The sequence below is a fragment of the Tauraco erythrolophus genome, chromosome 1 (genome assembly GCF_009769465.1).
Source record: "Tauraco erythrolophus isolate bTauEry1 chromosome 1, bTauEry1.pri, whole genome shotgun sequence".
NCBI classification, from domain to species: Eukaryota; Metazoa; Chordata; class Aves; order Musophagiformes; family Musophagidae; genus Tauraco; species Tauraco erythrolophus.
The window spans coordinates 30286881-30307935 of record NC_141465.1 but is presented as its reverse complement, the minus strand read 5'-3'; the positions used below and the strand labels follow the sequence as shown (position 1 = coordinate 30307935).

The 21055-nt window shown below is 41.4% G+C and overlaps 1 protein-coding gene across 1 annotated transcript in view; it reads left to right on the top strand.

Moving 5' to 3' along the window:
• The window catches only part of GRIK1 (glutamate ionotropic receptor kainate type subunit 1), a 103153-nt gene extending 84766 nt beyond the window's left edge, over positions 1–18387 (top strand). Inside the window, exons 16-18 of the mRNA XM_086620450.1 lie at positions 2859–3084; positions 7452–7702; positions 18232–18387. Of these exons, the coding sequence (XP_086476576.1) occupies positions 2859–3084; positions 7452–7702; positions 18232–18387 (633 nt within the window). The remainder of the gene's footprint in view (positions 1–2858; positions 3085–7451; positions 7703–18231) is intronic.
• Positions 18388–21055: the final 2668 nt, after the last annotated feature.

Genomic DNA, 21055 nt, shown 5'->3' with positions numbered 1-21055 from the left:
ACCCGGTACTTAAACCAAGAAATGCCAAGAGAAACAGCAATCTCTTTCAGACCAGCATTTTTTTAAAGCAAAATCATGACACTCCGAGCGTTCCTTGCTTTGGAGGAGAGAGGAGCAAGGGAGTGCCTTTTGTGTAGGACATAAGATGCAAGGACCAGATGAGTCTGATTTTTAGGGCTATAAGAGACACAGATGGCAAAAGGACTTCTGAAGACATCAAGTGCAGAAAAAGACCTTGGCATCAAGCAAAGTCTGAAGATCTTTGGTTTAGGACTTTGTGCTTAAGGTAGCAGTAGGAAGACCCTGAAAGATGATATTGTACAATGTACCCACTTGATGGGATGCAGATTGGGAACCATACGAGAAAAGCAAGCTACTTTCACTACTTTTCTGAAAACTCTATTTGCATTTATTCAAACTTGCATTAATTTTTGTTTATAGAATCATAGAATCATAGAATGGTTAGGGTTGGAAGGGACCTTAAAGATCATCTAGTTCCAACCCGCCTGCCATAGGCAGGGAAACCCTACACTACACCAGGTTGCCCAAAGCCTCATCTAACCTGGCCTTGAACACTTCCAGGGATGGGGCATCCACAACTTCTCTGGGCAACCCGTTCTAGTACCTTTATATTTCGTTTATATTACTCTTGTTTATAATGCATATACTAACAGTTGTGGTTTTCCACTAATTTTGAATGCCTTACACTAGTAGCCCTGTTGTAATAGTGCCCCCAGAAAAACTATTGCTAAAGAGGCAGCGTATTCCAGAAAGTTTCTGCGGTGACTCTACCTTCTAGCCAGGTAGTGGGGGGAACGAAAACAAAAGCAACTGAAATTATTTGTGGGGAAAAAATGGAGTTCTCACTTTGAAGGAACCTCAGGGTCAGCCTCCTCCCTGTACCCAGATACAAAATCTAGCCATATCAGATTAAAATATCCAGAAAATAGCCTGGACAGTTAAGGAGTGCTCTAGTGAGGGAATGGGGTTCTAGGCAGGAGAGCCAGCAAGATCTCAGGCAGCATTCACCATCTGTGTGCACACCCAAATTTGGGAAAAGTCCAACTGAAGGTATTTTACATCCACAAATTGTGGCACACATTTATTTCTCCAGGCTGCTGTTCTGCTCTGTTTCCAACATGTCTATAAATCTTCCATTGCTTTCTTGCCCCTCTGTGATAATAGGTCTTAATCTCATGTTGCAACAGTTGCCAGCTCCTACCTTCTGATATGCAGACGTGTTTCCACCAAAATAATAAGAATTCGAAGGCCAGAATTTGGCATATGATCTATCTCGAAAAACATGGAAGTTGGCAAGATATGAAGCTAAGATCTTTCTTTCAAACTTGTCTGAATAAGGAATACATCCTTGCAGTAAATTCAGTATCAGACTCAATCTACTGCATAAACTTATCAGTTTCAAAAAACATTCCCAACTGAGTAGTAAAAATGGTTTCTACTAGTAAAGAGCCACTTAACCATCTTCAAAGTTTAGTTTACCAAACTTAGGTGGGATTTAGGTCAAATTCAGAGGTATTGAATTTACAGGTGAAGTATATTCACATTTAAAGCTCAAAGAACCAGAAAATCGGCTTTTCACAGGAATCCCCCAGGCACTGGAGTTTAATGAGCACATATGGTCCTCCGCACAGTGAGCCTAAAATCAGCTATGATGGCTATAAACCGAAGATAGGGCCCATGAAGGAAGTGGGGTTGTACTGGCCCAGAACTGGGGAAACGTAAGTGTCTGGAGGACCTTCAACGCATATTTACATTAAACAGTTGGTTCGTGTGTGACCGGCTCGTGCTGGGCTGCAGCACAGAGTACTTCGGCAGCGGTCGGCTTTGCCATCTTGAGATAAAATCATTTCTATCGGCAGTTTCTAACGGCCCAGCTGTCTGTAGGTGTACCTCAATATTTAATCCAGAAGCGACGTTGTGTGCTCGATGCTGTTTGAGAGCGTACAAGGAAGAGAGAGGTTTAATCGTGTTAGGACTGCATGAGGTTTTTTGGTTTGTGGGTAGCACATCTTGAGGGTAGAAGGCAGAGGGCTCCAGCAGGTCCCTGAACACGTTCAGCTTTTCTTTTCATGTCCTCCAACAAAGGCAGAAGCAGGAACAGGGGGGCACTGGCACTGCCTTTCCCTGCAGGCTGCCTGGGTCCCTCGAGGGCTCCCACCGCACGGGTGGAAAAGAGTGGGGAGGAAGGGATGTTCAACACCGTACGGAGGTGGCTGGGGCTTCTGGCATCACTCTTCCCTGTGCCACTGGGCATTGACACTGAACACGTGCACATTCCTCCTGGCAAACTCCAGGGAGAAGGATGACGTCCTTGAGTCTGATTGCAATGGAAAGCAGAAAGCAGAAGTTTGCTTAGAAGCTGCTTTGTTGGTTTTTTTTTTTTCTCAAGCTTTATCCTTAGAGAACATGACTTCTAGGCAAGTGCTAACAATATGAAAGAGCCGGTACTTGACTTATCATCAGGCTTTTGGAGCAGCGCGTGTTTGTCCTGACAGGCAGAAGCGCCGCTGCCGAGTGGAACAGTATCCCGCTGCGCTAATTTAGCTGGGCTGTGTGCTGTAATCCATGTAACAGCATTAGCCCAAAAAACTTCAAAGCACTTCACAGTCGTGCCAGTAATGAAGTTCCTGGCACTGCAAAGGAAGTGAAAAAAGAGATTCCTCGGCATAAAGCACACTAAGAGCAAAAGGCTGCGGGAAGGAAAACCCCGTGACCGATTCCCTTTCATTCAAGATGTGCTATTGGCGTCGGTCATGTCACAATAAAAGGCTGAGGAATGTTTTACAAGTGTAATTTGGGTGCTGGTGTCATTCTGTGCCCTTGTTTTCCCTCCTTAGAAATCCAAAATATCAACCTATGAGAAGATGTGGGCGTTCATGAGCAGCAGGCAGCAGACAGCGCTGGTGAAGAACAACGATGAGGGAATCCAGCGTGTGCTCACTACGGACTATGCGCTGCTAATGGAGTCAACCAGCATAGAGTATGTGACTCAGAGAAACTGCAACCTCACCCAGATCGGAGGGCTCATTGATTCGAAAGGCTACGGCGTGGGAACCCCCATTGGTAAGATGCTTTCCGGCAGAGGTGTTGTGGAACAGACCCAGATACGTCCCCTTCGGAAGTTTAGATGGCCATTTGAATCATGTCCTAGTCCTTTAGAAGCTTTTCTCATCAAAACGGACCCTAAAAGCCTCCTTTTAGGCAAAACATCTGCTCTTGCTCTGCTCATCTGCAAGCAGTCTGCAAGCAAGATGGAATGTAGCAGTGCAGGCTATATCTGCAGAATGAGGTTAAGTGACCTGCTCACCTTTCTGGAGCACCCCATTTGTAGCAAACCGGGTATCCTCTGTGCTGCTCGAGGTGCAAGTTGCTTTACTGAAATTCAGTTTAGTTTGAGAAGTCACGTAGTGTCTCTGGGAAGATGGGAGTGGGCAGGATAAAAGTTATGTCCAATGTATGCATCTCAAAGAAAGATGCGTGAAAGGAGATGAATTTCTGATCTATTCCCTGACCTCCGAGGAACCCATAAGAATAGCCAGAAGGAATTGCAAGGTTCTGCATCTGCATCAGGGATTTCAGAGTTCTGAGCTAAGCAGTCTTAAGACTCCCAGTCTCTGAACTCTTTCCAGCAGACCTTTTTTAGCATATTGGGTGTCCTTTTCAAGATTTTCTAAATGCAGAGAATTGGAAAGAGTGTCAGTTTTTTGTGCTGTATCCTTGTGAATAATTGGCGCTGGGCAGCCAGCTCTTTTTCCTGTGTAACGTACTTCTCCATACTGCTCACATATGCATTTACCATGCCAAGCTCAGTTAATAGCTATGCAATTTTATTGTCTTCAGGGGAATTATTCAAGCCAATATCGACTTACACAGATATAACAGGTGAAGTATGTGGTCCTTCAGTTGCTTGGTTGACCAGATACAAATAAGGGAGAAACACCGCTGTGATTCTTTATGCTACTGAGTATCTCAGACAGATTGTCATATAGATAACATTTTAAGTATATTTTTCCACTGGCTATGTGAGAACAGCCTTCTCACCCTGAGGAAAATGATACAAAAGCTAAAATTCTGGATAAAGACAAATGTACGGCGAGAGTTTCATGGCAGTTATAAAGCTGCCACACTTTAAACCAAGAACAATGAAATAATAATTGGAACAGCTGGTAATCCTCGGAGAGAGTGCATCCATTCAAAATACAGCTGTGAAATATATTTATAAGACGTTTCTTGTATGATAAATGTGCCTTAATTTTTTTCTTAACAAAAACCAGCAAAATTCAGGGGAATAGATATCTCCAAGCACTGTGGAATAATTCAGTGCCATGGGGCACCTTAAATTCTTGAACGATTGGTTTCATAAACAAGGTAAGCTATGGAGATCCTTCCACTGTTCAGATGGACCCCAAAGGCTCTATTATTTTTCTCATAGCATTCAAGAGTATTGATTGCAGAAGCTGTGTGGAGGAAAAAAAAAAAAGCTGACTTGCCTGTGACCCTTAACACCAAAGTTTTAGCAACTCTTAACTGATCTACATTCATTCCTTCAGGAGAATGCACAACTATGTGGCTAGAGTTTGCAGCAGCAGAAGTATGCCTCGCACTCCAAAATTTCCAGTGAATGAGCTGAATATTGTCACTATTTGACTTCCAAAGAAACAGAAAGGAGAAATTTCAAAAGTTCTATGCATCCAGGAAATGTACTATTTTATCAGAGTATTTCCTGCAAGTAAAAAACTGCAGGTATAGGCTGTCTTCCTACTTCTTTGTGTTGAGTTGGGATAAAGCAGATTTAGACGTATTGACAAGCATCTCCATTTATGTTTATTACGGAGCCGATGGGTCACAAAGAGGAGGGCTTTCATCAGATTCTTGGCAAAGACCATTACTAATGAAAAATTTGCAGCGATGGTTGGTGGTGAACTTAACGCACTTTGGAAGTACTGCTGTAGCAGAGGCATCTCTAAGCAAAACCCGTGCAAAATGTCACTCTGGGAGGAATTCGGTTAAAGAAAGCAACATTATTATAGATGTCCAGACAAGTATTAATTCCAGTATCGCTGCCAGTGCTGATGCTAGTAATTCTAACGCTAAAGCTATTACCAGTTACTTGGGAGACTGCTAAGAAAGGAGATAGATGGATTTCTTGGCCTGAGAGGTAGGTTCATAATAGCTCAGAGGCCATAAATGATATGCTGAATATTCAAAGAGGTATCGAGATGGATTCATGTGCAATATAAGTACTCGCCAATAAAACATCACCGATCCAACACTCCAGGTCACTTGACAAGCTTTAAAAGCACGTGTAGAAATATAGATGTACCTGTTACCCTCAAGATGAATTGTGATAATCCCGCTGGCAACATAAACACCACAAGAAAGAATGCACATCCCCACAAATCCTGCGTGGCTACTCAGGCTGCTTCACTTTACCTAACAGCTATGTCCTTTCAGTCAAGGGAAAATAGATGACTCCTGCAATCTAACAAACTCCAGCTATCAGGGTGACAAACCTCTCCTGCTCTTTCTTCTGAGAGGCGCCGCTGCTTTCAGTAGTAATAATTCAACTCTCTGTGTAAAGATGGTTTTGAAGGCATTTCTGTTTTGTTTTCTATGTGCTTATTTTTGGTTCTTTAATAGCATACATAGAAATCATCTATTCTTACAGCAGGCATGTTTGCCTTTCAAAGCTGGCTACCTCAAACAGTGGCTGCTGATTGCTGGCTTCCCAGATGGACTTGGTATAATCTGACACACGTCTCTTGGCATCTGTGGTCACAGCATGTCCTATTGCTGGCAGTAAGATGCACTGAAAAATAGCTGAGTGTTGGCACAACAAATGAAGAACTGCAGTGCTTTTCACACTGTTTCTCCTCAGGCAATGCTGTGAGCTAAAGGGAATGGAAAGCAGAGAGGGGGACTCGTATTCATGGTACAATTATTTTTAATAATGTCCTGCAAGGCGATATAAGAAAGAAAACTGAAGCTGTGAGGCCAAACTTCCAAGGCTATGTAGATACACAAAGATACAAATGTGGTGCCTAGTGAGATTTTTCTTAAGTGTCCATGTCTATGTGTACCATGCTATGGCTGAAATTCTGGCACGCATTCTGCCTTAAAAGTTTTTTTATCTCGATTGGCCTGAGAATTGCAACTGCTTTAATTTGCAGTGAAGTGCAACTTTTGGTGAAATTGCAGCTTAAGAAAATATATCTTATTAATGTGCTAAAGGAGAGGAAAGGATGGATGATGATTAGCTACATGGACAAGTTGTATTTCAGCCCAGACACTAAACGCTTCCGACAGTAGGAAGTCCAACATGGCAGGATTTGAGGCACATATACGCCTTTAGAGCCAAACAGCCTTTCTTGTGACCCTCTCCTGCTTGCTATCATAAAATCCTTGCCCAGTAAAGAAAAGTCTCTCTCACAATGCCAAAACCAACTTCCACTTGTCTATTATAATTAATAACAGGATTGCTGCTATTAACGATGATAACTTCAGCTGCTGGCAACATGGGAAAAGATAATTAGTAGTAATTTCTTTTAACTAGAGGCCGCTCTAGAAGCGAGACGAGGGACAAGCCTCTCCCTTGTCCCCCTGTAGGGCTACAGACTTGTGCTTCTGCACGTGCATGAGTTGTCCGAAGGAACTTAAAGGCGGCAGAGATTTTGGGAGATGGAGAGCCAGGGCAGAGTGCATGAGAGGCAAACCTAAACAGATTGAAGCGGCCAACATGACCCCGCTATTTGCCAGATACTGTACAGCATTAATGCTGCTGAGCCTGAAGACACATCATTTAGCAAGCTGTTGGCCTGAAAATAAAAAGCATGAAAATAGTTGCTATTTTCAGCTTGCAGTGCCAATATTGTTGCAAGTCACAGGAAAAAAAGACTGGGCTGCCTTGTGTTCTTATAAGCTGTAAGGTAGCTGAAGTGGAGTTGTGGGCTTATGCAGGTACAAATGGGAAGAGAATGTATATCTGACTGACTGTGGGCTTCTCTTAGACACCTACTTATTTTACATGCAGTAGGAAAAATAAACAGATGTCGAAGTAAATAGAAGAGATGCAAAGCAGAAAGTCTCAGAGGATGCTCAAAGCAATATTCAAACATGATATGGAGGAATTACTTAGCAAGAAAACCCACTGCCAAGGCTTAAATAAATCTCACTAGGAGATCCTAGAAATGATAACGAATTCTCAAACAAATAACCGCACCAAAGGAGCCTTCAGCTTTCCAGTCCTCAGGGCGGACACCAACAGGTAGTCCTCTTCCCCCTTCCAGCCGAAAGAGAAACCAACACTTTCTAGCCTAAATAATCAGTCTTGTGATAAGGGAGCACTTTTGCTTCAGATAGCAGCAGCTTTCTCCCTCCTCGCCTTCCCTTTGCTGTGACCAGCACTGACGGGTCTTGCTGTCACCTTGCAGGGTCTCCTTACAGGGACAAGATCACCATCGCCATCCTCCAGCTCCAGGAGGAGGGAAAGCTGCACATGATGAAGGAAAAGTGGTGGCGAGGCAACGGCTGCCCTGAGGAGGACAGCAAAGAAGCCAGTGCTCTTGGGGTGGAAAATATTGGAGGCATCTTCATAGTGCTCGCTGCAGGGCTGGTTCTTTCGGTGTTTGTAGCCATTGGTGAATTTATATATAAATCAAGGAAAAACAGCGATATTGAGCAGGTGAGTCATCCATTTCCACCTTGCTTATGTTTCTGGGAGGCTGAGGTTTGTGAATGTGGAGCTGACTGCATTATAATTCTCTGCTGGAGTGCAGATTTTGTATTGCTGAACTCTCACCATGCGTTTCTGGCACTAAAGACAAATAATTTATTAATAAGAACAGGGAAGTACCTCACCCACACTCCAATTAGTGCTGTTTAGTATGGCAGTGGAGAACAAGAGCAATTAATTTCTCAAACAGTTTCTGCTTGATCTTTAAGACTTCAAGCATAAATTACGTTGGAAAGGAATAAAACACAACTGGATTTTTTTTTTTATAGAGCATTAGCACCAACCCTTTGAGTAACAACAAGAACGTACGTCCAAATCCCCAAGTGTAATTTTTCTCTAGCTCTAGAAAGCATTTTTTTCACAGCCAGGAATTTACAGACTGTGCTGAAGCATGCATTTCAAAGCAGGGAGACCTACTGAAAGGTGATGGATGCCACAGTAAAGTAAGATTATGGAGCCAAAGAAATTCTGGTTATAGCTCCACTGAAGCGTAATGAGCAATTTAAAAGGGCAGAGGGAAAACAAAGGAAATGCTGTGTATAAATCATGCCTTGAGTATTACAGTAGTTCATGAGATAGAATCAATCATTAAAATAGAGCGTAAACACCCATTTACTGAACCACCAGCCACTGTAAAAGAAACAAGGCGTGAGCAGCAACTCAGAGTCTATTTGTGAAGTTGTCTGCCAACCATTTTACTCTGGCTGCCTTCCCTGGTGCTGGTTTGGTTTTGGCCATCTGCTAGACCCTGATGTGGCCTTGTTTGGCTCAACTGCTAAAGCTGCTCTGATCCTCTTCGCTTCAACAGGATTTACCATAGGGACGAGGGTCACATTGCACTGCAGAATCAGTGACCCTTGAGGCAATCACTAAGAGGTGGGTTCGTATCACCTAACTTCAGGTTTCTAGACATGACGCATCTCCTTCTGAGGAATTTGTTTAAGTTCACTTTGTGCTTTTGATGGGAAAGGCAGGAGCTTTTCTGTGGGCGATTCATCCTCTTCATCCAAGGTGTAATCCTGCAAGACGGATTACATAAGTGCCAGAAATGGCTGCTGAGAAAAATAACCTTCACGAAGGCAGCAGGGATGAGTAGGAGGAGAAGGAGAACATTTTTAACTGGGTCTCAGAGGTGCAGTTTGCACTGCATACAGCAGTGGTGCTGGGACATGAGAGGGATTGACACCTGAGTAAAAACAAGCGGCCAGGACTGAGGGCCTCGAGAGGACAACATCTGCTTTTGGATAGGATAAACCACCTGTACCTCCTTGCTGCCAATTAAGGGATCCCCATAAGCTCAGGCTACATGCCTGCTCTTCAGAGAGCTGAAAGGAAGTGAGCTGAATCCTACCATGTATCTTCATTTTCCAGATAGCACTTGGGGTAATTTTGGGTCCATGACATCTAATGTTAATGTCAGTGGACTTGGTCCTCACAGTATCCTGCAGAAGAGGGCAGCTCTTGACTGTGCAGACATCTCCACATGTGGCCTGAGCAAGCCCTCATTCAAGGCAACAGCACTGTCCACGAACAACAGACGCAGCTCACGTGGACCAATTTCACAGGCCATATTAATCAAAATGTCCCTGTTTTGGAATAAGCCAGAGATAAAGGATGAATGTATTTTGCACATATTGCAGCTTTCTCATTAGTACTTTAACCCTATAGAACAGTTTTAGCACAAAATGCATAAAGAACGTATTGGTATCTTTGTTTCATTCATGTCTCAAGAGATCTTTCATTCAAATATGTTTTGGAGAACAGTTGCAGCTAATTAAAGTGTTTAGTATAAATGCTGATGTGGTACAGAATATCCTGGAAATGCTTTAAGAGTCTAGGAAAGGCAATGCATTCCTGAAGCCATAATTAAAGTAGACCTAAAGCTTTACATCATGAGGGAAAGTTAATTTACTTAGCAGTATGCTGGGTGAATAACTCAGTATTCAGGGATACATATATACATATACCATTTCGGAAACTGTACTACTGTTTCACAGCGATGTGTTCCTTATTTTAGGCAGTCTCTTAATAATTAAAATCTTTACGTGAGTTAATGTGGTAACATCATACTTCATTTCCAGAGGTAGTTTTGCAGAAAGTAGAACACCAGCAATTCCAGTGTTACTGTCTGATTTCTCTCGCTTTGTTTCATTTTATTCTGGTGAAACAAGAAGCTTAGGTGGAAAATGCCGTATGGTGTATATTATCACTAAGCTTATCCAAAGTACGAGTCGGATAGAATCTATGACTTTTCTGTTTCCATAAATAGAATCTCTTTTTATTTAAACAGCTTTTGAATCTCATTCTTATGTTTGTTTTTAATTCTACTTCTTCCATTTATTTATTTTCTCCATTTTTCTTTTCTTGCATGCAAGGCCTTTTGTTTCTTTTACGGACTACAGTGTAAGCAAACCCATCCGTCCAACTCCACCTCTGGCACCACCTTATCTACGGAGTTAGACTGTGGCAAGTTAATCCGAGAGGAGCGAGGGATTCGAACACAGCCCTCAATTCACACTGTATAGTCAGGAAAGAAAAAAGGTGTGTCCAATGGAAAGCATTAAACTTAAACAGTGCACATAATGGCAAAGGTTGTACTCACCAGCGCCTAGTGAATGACTTCAAACTGCCTCTTGCTTCAGCAAGAGATAAGCTTATCTAACACAAGTTGTCAAAGTCTTTGAAATTTGGGCAGTTTAAATGCATATCACAGAAAATAATTACACCTACAGCGAAAAGTGAGTGCAATAGACTGTAGTAAATTTTGAGAATTATCATAGTTCCCAAGTACAATTGTCATCTTGTCGTTTCATGGGGTAATTCACCTTTTTCAGGTAAGAAAAATTATTTACGTCCTTTTCATCTTCTACCAAACCTGAGTAAACCAGTGGAAGTTGCATTACTAAAAGCATGGAGAAATATTTTGCTTGGTCTCTGCCGAAGCATTCGGCAAGTGGGCCAGGCAGTTCTTTATAAACCTCAGAAAACAACCTGCAGGGCTCCATTAACTTTCTAAACCCCTATTATAAGCAGCCAGAGATTTTTAGCTGGCATGTCTTATTCCCAGTGTCAACATTTAATGAATTTTAATTCATCCATTTCAAATTCATTGGCCCAAGCCTCTAAATAACTATCATAGCACAAAATCATATCTACCAGTTAAATTTTATGCCGTATAACCATTAACATTTAAGGACATGTTTGACAAAAGCACCCTCAGCCACCCCCGGTCTATGCCTTTTACAGAACAACTCCGTTGACTTGGCTTGAGCAATTCATGATGTTCACTCTTGTAAGGCTTTGTAACATAGAAAACTCCTTTATGGCAAAATCAGGATATCAAATTATACCAAACAGTAAAGCCGTGGCATTGCTTTGCATATTGAAAAGCAAAAGGAAACTTTTGTGTAGGAGGTTGGTACTGGATGCTTTTTATACCCTGGAAGGATAACAGTTTGGTGTCTTCTAGTCCTCAGGTAGTCTGGGGACTGACAGGGCGGGAGACAGTGGACTGGATCTGTCATTGCCACCAAAAACCACATGAAAACAATTTGAGATACCCAAAATGTATAGAAATGCCAGCTCATAGGATGTCAGGAACTGTGGCAACCCACCATATTTTCAAAACTTGATTACCTTTTATCTGTATTTCATTATATCCCAGCTTACCGCTAGCTTCACCAATTCATTTCCTGCCCCTCACCTACTTTGTTTTCTTGCCCTCTGCAGTTCCTGCTCATCAAACAAGTCAATGATCTGTTTTATTGAGGGGCCATTTCTGGACTCTACTGCAATTAGAAAACTTGTTCGAGTGGATGCCTTCATGCTCAATTGCTGAAGCGCGGCGGTGAAGCTCTGCTCGCCTCTTGAATTGTTTCTCTCATACCTGGCTCCTGAGAAAAGCCAGAGCATAGAGTGACCTGCATTTTCCTTCTATTCATGCTACAATTTTCAGTCAGCATTATTTATGCTGGCAGTAGGCTTAAGTACTTTTTGTGACAAAGATGTACTGCTCATAGCTAGGCTATACCAATTCTTCTTTGCCCATGCTCATCCGTGTTTATGCTCCACTCCAGATGCTGCAAGAAATTGTCCTGCTCAAAATGGCATTTTAACTTGTTCCAATAGCTGCTTGAAAGCTTTGGTTCTTCATAAAATCAGCCTTCTTACCAGCAAAGACCTGAATTAGATCTCTTGTATCCCTGGTTTAAGAAAGCACTTTCTTTTTGTAGTTTCCCAGTAGAAAAGTCTTAGAACTAATTAAATTCAGCTTATCTCAACTCTCAGAGGGGAAGAAAATTTCCTAATGTGTTTATTTCCATCATTGCTCTACGCAAGAAATCCTCTGAGTTGCAGCTTCGACCAGTTTTCTAATTGCTGTTTAGATGAACGCAGAATCCAGAAAGTTTCTGTCACTTTTTTGGGTAAACATTTTCATATCTGTCAAGGAAACAGCCACATTGTTAGTAACAGTCATCATTTCCCTGTGTCTAGCTGTCCCCACAGACAACCCCACAGGCTTCGGCTTGTCTGCAGGGAATTACAAAGCAGCTCCTCTTTTCCCTAATGGAGCTTCGTATCTAGATACAAAAAAGAGTTATGAAAAAGCCTTACTTGCTCCTTAGCAGCTACACCAGCAGCTGAGGCACTCAGGAGCCAGCATGCCCACCTGAGTGGTAATAAATCTACGCCTGTGAAGGCAGTTTTTGCAAGGTTTGCCGTGGCTCCAGGAAAAGGCAGATGCCTTCAGGTTAACAGCAAGGCTCGAGGAAGGCACAGCCCGTAGCATGTCCCGTGAAGTGCATGGCACCTGGGAGGACTCCTGCGTAGACATAACAAGCTTCAAGAAAAAGCGTTAAAGCATTCAAAGATTTTTGCTTATCCCCACTCTAAGCTTCAATGGCCACTATACTTTGAAATTTGGCCAGAAAAATATACTCTGTTCACAAATACAGATGATCGCTTTTGCATCTTCCTAACTTGCAACTGCATCCAGGGCCTGATAATCAAACTGGATCCTTCCTCGGGTGTGTGTCAGGACAGGGACCTTGCTGTGTGATCAGCACAGAGCCAACGGCTCTGCCTGTGATGGATGAGCCACCATGGACTCCATCAGTTCTGGCACTGCGGTAACAGCAAAGCATAACCAGAGCTATCTTGGGAGAAAAATGGCTATAAGCATACCCTTATGTCATTTTATATTAATTTTTGTTTTGCTGTTGCTGCATTTTACTCAGACCTCCCAAAATATTCCAATTAATAAGTGTTTGCAAAAAATGGCATATGATTTGACACACGGAAGCCACCTACTCTTGCAAGCAAAGGGGCCGTGAATAAGCTTGTCCCAAGGCACTGCCAGGTTGATTTGACTGGGGTCAGTGTGCCTACCTTTATTTAGTGGCAGCTTTCGCCCTCATCAAACAGCCTCTGTCCAATTAGGCAAAAGTGCAGAGGAAAGGTGGGAGGAAGGACGAGACAAGAGAAGAATGAGGAGAATGAAGGCAATACGTTCACCATTTCAAAGAGCCAGGATGAGAGTGGGTTAACAACATGCCTGCACTGGAGAGCTAGACCAAGCACAGCAATAACACTTTCCCTAATGAGATTGATATTTCCTCAAAGTACTACCACGGTATCGTGCTTGTGCCACCTCTCGCAGATCAAAGCCTTGAAGCTTCACATCTTTAGCTCTTTGGAAACAAAGTGGGAGGAGAAGAGGGAGAAGGAAAAAATCCCCTATCTTGGTGAGGTTCTTGCAAAATAGAATTCTTTGTGAAATTTTCAGGTCTGCAAATACCTCCTCTTCAATGAACATCAGCTTGAGCCCCTCCATTTGCAGGCCATAACCCCACCTTTAAATATGACTGTGGCCATCTGTGCCTTCACTGAACAGTCCCGTTTCCTTTTAGATGGTTTGGAAGACCAGCAAATAGCTTTACTGAATTTTTTCTTGAAAACAGGAAACTGAGGAACAGTTTATATAACTGAGGAACAGTTAAAATAACCCATGGATTATTGTCATACTGTTTTGACAATCAATGTTCAATAGACTCTAACAGTTTAAAAGACTTAATTGAGTGATCTCCTCATGTAATTAGCCATCAGTGACAGAATACTCAAACAGATTCTTAATGTGCCGTAACAGAAGTTTGCTCACTGGGAGAAACTATTTTGCATATTTTTCCTTTGGTGCACTAGGCACAAACGAATCACTTTTCTTTCAGGAGAAGACATATGTCAGTGTCCCAACTATGGGTCCTTCACAGGGATGAGGGCATTGCAGAAGAAAAATCCTGACTTCTGCACTTTTTCCTCCATACCTGAGCTGGTCAAGTCTTCTCCCAGAATAAATTCTGGCCCACATCCTTCGATTTTCATAGTTCTCAGTTCTCCAACACAGTAGACTGTGGGGTTTTGGTTTTTTGTTGTTGTTGTTGTTGTTGTTGCTATTTTTTTCTTTTTTTGCAATGTGTTAATAAAATGCAATTGGAAGGTCTTGTGCCCAGTGGTAGCCCAGCAGCATAAGCAGCAGATTGATAAAGTCTTACTACAGATTCTTTTTTTCAGTCTTGTTTGTACTTTATTTTATTTTTTTTTTAATTATCCTAAAGCTTAACACAGTCTTTTGCATGAGAGTTTTAGGAAGGATTTAGGAGCTTCATGACCAAGCTTTTATAGCCTGCTGAAACGACCAAAGGGCAAAGAGAAAGTCTCGCATCACAAAGAGAGCAAAATCTATTCTGTTTTTGAAGGATGACATTTCCTTTTAGCCTCTCATGCCACGTCCTGCAGCATTTTGACACTGCTAGAATGAGAAAGTCAAGCTGACTAAAAGCAAAATGTTAAACTTATTACTTTGTTGTTAAATGTATTGCTCTGTGCCTGCTCTGCTCTCATTCTTGGCAAGACCTCAAAAGTAGACTTAACAGCGTGTTAAAGAAAAGCTTTTTTAAAAAACCCTTTCAGTCTGGCTATCCAAATATGAGACTAAAAGAACAGCATATTACCCTTTTAAATGCAATTTTAATGTCACCATTCCCTTTTGAAAGGCTGCTGTATTTATACGGCAGACATAGTGCTGTTCAAAGGGCCATCTTGTGAGTCTCCACTGAATATGTTTCTTGCCTGTGATTTTCCTGTAAATCCTATAGCATTCTGGCTGAGTTTGTACTCACTCTGTACCGCAGTTTTCTACTGCTTGAAAAGTTCAGGGCAATTCCAGTTTTCAGACACCTATGCAGTTTCCTGGTTGCATGCACAAGCTTGGAGATAGGATTTTGAGGTGTGCTTCCTGGTGCTCAAAAGAAAGTTCCCGTGTAACTATCTGTCTGAATGAGTAACCAAACCTCTGAAAGTTCAAAGTGTCGTCTCAAATTGCTCTTTTAGACCATCTGAAGCTTTGCGTGAAGGCAAAGGCGCAGGGAAAGCCCTGTTTGTAACACATGGGAGCCCTTGTTCGTAACACTCTTTGCTACCTCCAGCTGGTTTTCTCAAAGGTGGTAGGATCTCAGACAGGAATGTGCACAAAATTGATCAGTCTTGTAGTTAGGTCCATGACTATTGGAATATCTTTGAAGGATCAGACCAGGGTCTTAAATCTACGTTTAGTGCAATGTTTCAGATTGACAAAACTCTTGCCAATGGTGTTTTAAGTCCCTCAAATCTAGGCATAGCACAACTGTAGAAGTAAAACTGGTTTTGTGCTTTTACAAAGCCAGGAGCAGGCGCTGCAAGGTGTAAGACCTGGGAAGATATTGCTGTAAACCCTCCTCCCGCCCCTCTCCCACCCCACTGTCCCTGCAGGATGTCCGAGCCCATTCCCATGTGTGTAGAGTGTATGTGTTTCAACCTCTCTCATGGGTAACCAACCCACCTGAGCCTTTCACTGCCAGAGTGGGATAGGAGAGAGTCTCGATAAGGCAGAGGCCTTTTAGATTTTGAATGACCTACTTCCATACTTTCTTGGGTGGATAAACGTGATCAGTTTACAGAAAAGTTCATCAACAAGAAAGTCATGCTTTACATTCAGTTTTAGATGTAACTGCTATTGATGAACAACTAGGCAAAAGTTTAATTCTTAGAGACAAGACCTAACATCAAAGCCATTCCTAAGAATACCTTCAAGTCTTTCAGATAATATTTATTTTAAAATACAAAACACAGTTGGAAGTGGAACCAGTTGGACGCTTCACAAATCATGTAGTCAGATATTAAAAACCTCACATAGTTAATGTCAGCAATATGTTTTAAATGTCTATCTGCAGATGTAAAATTATCTTCATTGGGCTATTTTGTTGATATGAAATTGAAGGACATTATGATAATTGCATAATCCGAATATACGAATCGGTGTGGAAAATTAAAATACAAGCCTATTAACAAGGCAGTAAAATGCACTGTTTCATCTGCAGAAATCATCCCTATATGCACAGTGCAGAGACTGATGGCTCTTATTAAATATGCACATAACATATAGGTTAGTAAGAACAACAGGGAAAGAAAATAAATGTAAACCTGATCAATCCTACACATGGTTAATATGATCCTTTCCTCATTTTCCATGAAGTTCTGGAATCACTTTGTGATCTAGATTTTGAAAGCTCAATTAAAACTAAGATAGTAGAGATAAATTATCCATGCTAAGTCATGGATAATTAGAGCATACATTTTTATTAGTTTGGAAATAAGTGGTGCTACTCTCTAAAAAAGCCTGAAGCAATACAGAAATAGTGTCTGTATTAGGGTGATACCTGCTTCATCCCCTGTTTCCAGAGGGCATGGGCCTGCAACAGGCACCTTTGACTCTAACTCCAGTAACTCTGGAATTCCTATATTACAGTGTCAAAGGGGATATTTAAATTGTAATTGTATGAGCAAATTCCTGGCTATTACTGGACAGTAATTTGAAAAAAAAAGCAGTAGATTGCCCTGGCCTGTGTCTATTACATTTTGGGTCTAGAATGAATAATAGTAGTTTAATTTATGCATACTTAAGAATTTTAGATAAGGAAACATTAAGCATCTCAAAGAAAAAGTATATTAAACTATAGATTTAACATACTATGGGATCTTCGTCTGTGTGCAGTTCATCCCACAAAAGAATATGATGGCATATGCAAGATCATACATATTTAAAATACACACACACGCTGATGCACTGATGTCTGGAGGTTATTTGCAGAACCAAGGTTACATGTGTTATACTGGAGAGGAAGAAGCACCGTGTTTGGAATTGACTTCTCTGGGATTCCTTTGCTACCTTAAACAAATGATTTAACCTTGATCCAGGTTACCCTCATACTCTCTTTTGCATTTGAAAACATTCCTCTGGAGTAGCTGGCTCCTACAAAAGCTTGGGTTTTCTCCTCTTCCAATAATGTATCTGGTTTTAGTTTTTTTAGCCCTGTATAATTGAGGTCACTATTAGATTATTACTAGTTAAGAACTGAACACTGCTTACCTTGTGTTGGTACCAATCTAGAAGGGAATTTGTATTGATAACAGAGAACCCTGTCTGTGTGCTATTGCTGTCATTTTAGAAGAACTGTAGTTTTAACCAGTTGTTTTAAAGCTGGTCAGTTCTGCAGTTTGAGAAAGCGTTGGGTAGGAAGGATTTATTCAACTTCATGAAGGTAAGTTTCACACTGCTAATATCACTTCATTTTATATATAATAATCTATTTATATATATTTGGATGGAACAATTTTTTTTTTTTTGCATTGCTAGATACTTCCATTTAAAGCCTCTTTGTGGGTTTTTTGTGTGTTACATGTAATTATTCCAGCTGTAGATTTTAAAGGATGTTTCCACTTACCTGAAATGTCTTTGTTAGTGTTGTGATGGTGGGAAGAAAAAAGATTTCTGCTTTCTTTCTAAACCATTCAGCTACCTATTCTTGTGGCAATTTCCTCCTTTCTTCAACAAACAATATTTGAAAAGATTCTTTCCAAAGAGAGGATCGAGGACTGTGCTATATTTTAGAAATGCCTGTTAATTTAATGAGGGTAAAATAACTAAATCACAAAGAAATCTTTAAAAATGGTGTTCTTTATTTTCTGTAGTATACCCATTTTTTTGTGGCTAAGGTATATGTGATTTAAAAAGATGATCTTTTTTCTTGTAAGGTCAGGAGGAAATTCACCTTCTGAAAAAGGGTAAGTTTTATGATATGAAGCCACCAAAATATTGCAAATGCATCTATGTAGAGTTTCAGAAACATTCATAATCTGCTTTAGTTAAGCCAAAGTTAAATTAAATTTGGTGGAAGCCAGGCTGGGCAAAAAACATGACTTTGTACAGAGTTGCATATTATACCTTAGGAGCTTATTCAAAGCTGGCAGGAATCAGCAGAGAAGCTTTCTGAGCCCACCAGTAAGAGCTCAGGTCCTTGCTTCTGAAAGCCACCATTTGCACCAAAGGTATGGTCGAACTCTGCCTTTGGTGAGAAGTGTTTAATGCCATTTCTGTCTTCCACCAGTGTCTTTCTTTCAATGCGATAATGGAGGAGCTTGGAATTTCGCTCAAGCATCAGAAGAAGTTAAAGAAAAGGTCGAGAACTAAGGGGAAATCTTCATTCACAAGTATCCTTACTTGTCACCAGAGGCGGACGCTGAGGAAAGAAACCATAGCATGAGCAAGAGAGACCCCTTTGAGGAAACATCAGGAACAAAAGAACGAAACAAAAACATTGCTGCCTACAAGTTGATTGTGGTGGGATTTCTGAAATATAGACGTTTACCTTGTTCTTCAGAAATTCTCTGTGGTTTCTTTTTTTAATCTAGAGGTACAACAGTTTAAATGCTCACATAGACTGATGTACTACTAATCATGTGGGAAGTGTCTCACTCTTTCTTTTGAGATGGATTTGTATGCTCATCTGTTTTGCATCTCTCTTCCCCTCCCCATGCATTGCTGTATGTGCTTTCTAAATAAATAAATAAACAAGAGACAGGGTTCTTTTTTCCAATAATATGGGTGTGGAACTTTTTTTTTTCCTTTCGAAGAAAAAATTGCAGTTCTGCTGAGCAGAGTTGTTTAAAAAACAGGACTCAGACAACCCAAGTAAAAATTCATGCAATTAACTCATAACAATGACAATTAACTCATACACCATACAAAAATGTCTTAAATACAAAGATATGCAACGAGTTGGTTTTACTTCCTCTTTACCACTCTTCAGGTTCTTTTCTGTGAGAAACTTGTTTTTCCTTATCTTTTCTGTATTTTATTTCTTTTAAAACATGAGTATTAGGTAATGCCATGGCTCCAGGAGCTAGATGTTCAAAAGAAAAAGCAAAATCACAAAAGTAATGATCAGTGAACAGGGGAAGGTAACACCAACATCGTCACACTGCTGTATCCTCCGGGTCCTGATACCAATAAAAAATTCTTGACTTCAAAATGAAAATCCCTTAGAAATGAGAGCCAAGAATATTCGATTTACAACAAATCTCAACCACAAAGATAATAACATCTGACAGGAATACAGCCAGTGGTCTGGAATTGAAAGCTTTTCTTGCAGCTGCTATGGGCACTAGTAAATGTTTTAAAAGTGAAGGAGAAATTAAGCCTTTTTTGTGAAGAAACCTCTATCTGAAGAACAATGATGCATTGTAACAGCAGTTTCCCCCCCATACCTCCCCCCAAAACTGTTCCTTTATATTGCAGTGAGGTGAAGCACATTTATATTTATTGCTATGTTGTCTCTGTGATTAATTCTCTTGTTCCTGGGGCTTTTTTTTGGTGCCAGCTGGTTAGCTGTGAGAATGCCTGCAAGAGGAAATGGGTGAAATGTAGGCATATCCACACTTCAAGGGACAAGGGTGGGTGTAGGAGATGGGTGTGCCTTGTGCCCAGCTGCTGGGAGCTGTATCCCTGCCTTCCTATATGCCGAGTTATGTATATAGACCTGGTCTGCCCAGGGCAATCCCACCACTATGACCTCTAATCCTAAGGCAAGGCTGGAAAAAGGGAACCAGAGGACTGGAGCCATTGATTGCTTTTCTGCACAGCACATGGAGCTGGGCAAGCCCAAGTCAGATCAACAGCATTTGCTTCAGCTTGTCATGATGTTCGTTACCTGGGTGCTTCAGTGAAGTGTTGTCCTCATTATATTCTCCCAGGGAACTTACTGCTTACTGTTGGTTGCTTTTGCCTTGTATCCATGGCCATTTCCTCTGAAAACAGAGAAAGTAATGTGAAAGCCTTTCAGTGGAGAAATCTCTCCTCCACCCTCACCTCACACCACTGCTCCCTGCAGCCTCCTGTGAGCTTTTACGCTGTGCTGCATGGCAAGGTCAATCTGCAATGACTGGTGTTGCTTGCAAAAGCCCTGCTTCATACATTTTGATAATATTATGGACTAGAAGACACCTCCATTCATTTAGCCTTTTCATAGGGGTCAAGTTTTCTAAACCTCTTGCCATTACCACGACTTTCCCCAAAGCTCTTTGTAACTACTCCATATCTTTCTCCAAACACAGTGCCCAAAACTAGATCTGCTTTTCCACCTGTGTTGATTTGGGCAGCAAAATGTCTTAAGGCCATGCTGCCGCTCACAACCTTGTGAGGACATCTCCTTGCCTGAATTGGGTAAGGTGGGTGACCCCTCCATGATACAGACAATAATAATTTCAGCCTGAGTTTTGGGCAGTGGCCATAGGGAATTGCACATCTTTGTGGTTTGGTGGTTTTTTTTTATCGAACTGTTTCTCCAGTTTGTCAAGATCAGTTTTTTCCCAGCTGTGCTGGTTGCCTGAACCAGCTTGGTGGTACCAGCAAATTTAACAAATGTGCTCACTAAAAACCATCCATAATGAGACCCAGATGGTGGACAGACCACTGTAGAGCCCCAGATTTTGACAGTGAAGCTCTGAGAAATAATAGGACAGTTAATAGCACTTCCAGCTACCGTACAATATATGTCATCTAACCTATTGCCCTACTTGTTTATGAAAATGTCATGCAGGACATGATTAAAGGCTTACTAAGAACCCCTTCCCTCACCCACAGGGCCTGTTAAGCTGTTAAAGAAGCAAATTCATTAGATTAACAAGACCTGGTTTTGACAGATTCATATTTACTCCTGCTCATTTCCTACCATTTACTTTAAAAATAGTTATTTCACGCAAGCGTTTGCCGGGGAACTGAAGTTAAGCTGGCCAGTCCAGAACTCCTTGGATTCTTCTTTTCCTTCCTTTGAAGATAAGAATTATTGTTGCTCTTTTCCAGCATTTCTTCTGGACTGTGTATGTCCTCCAGGATTTTGTCTCAGGTGGTTCGGAGCAGTCAGCCTCTGGGAA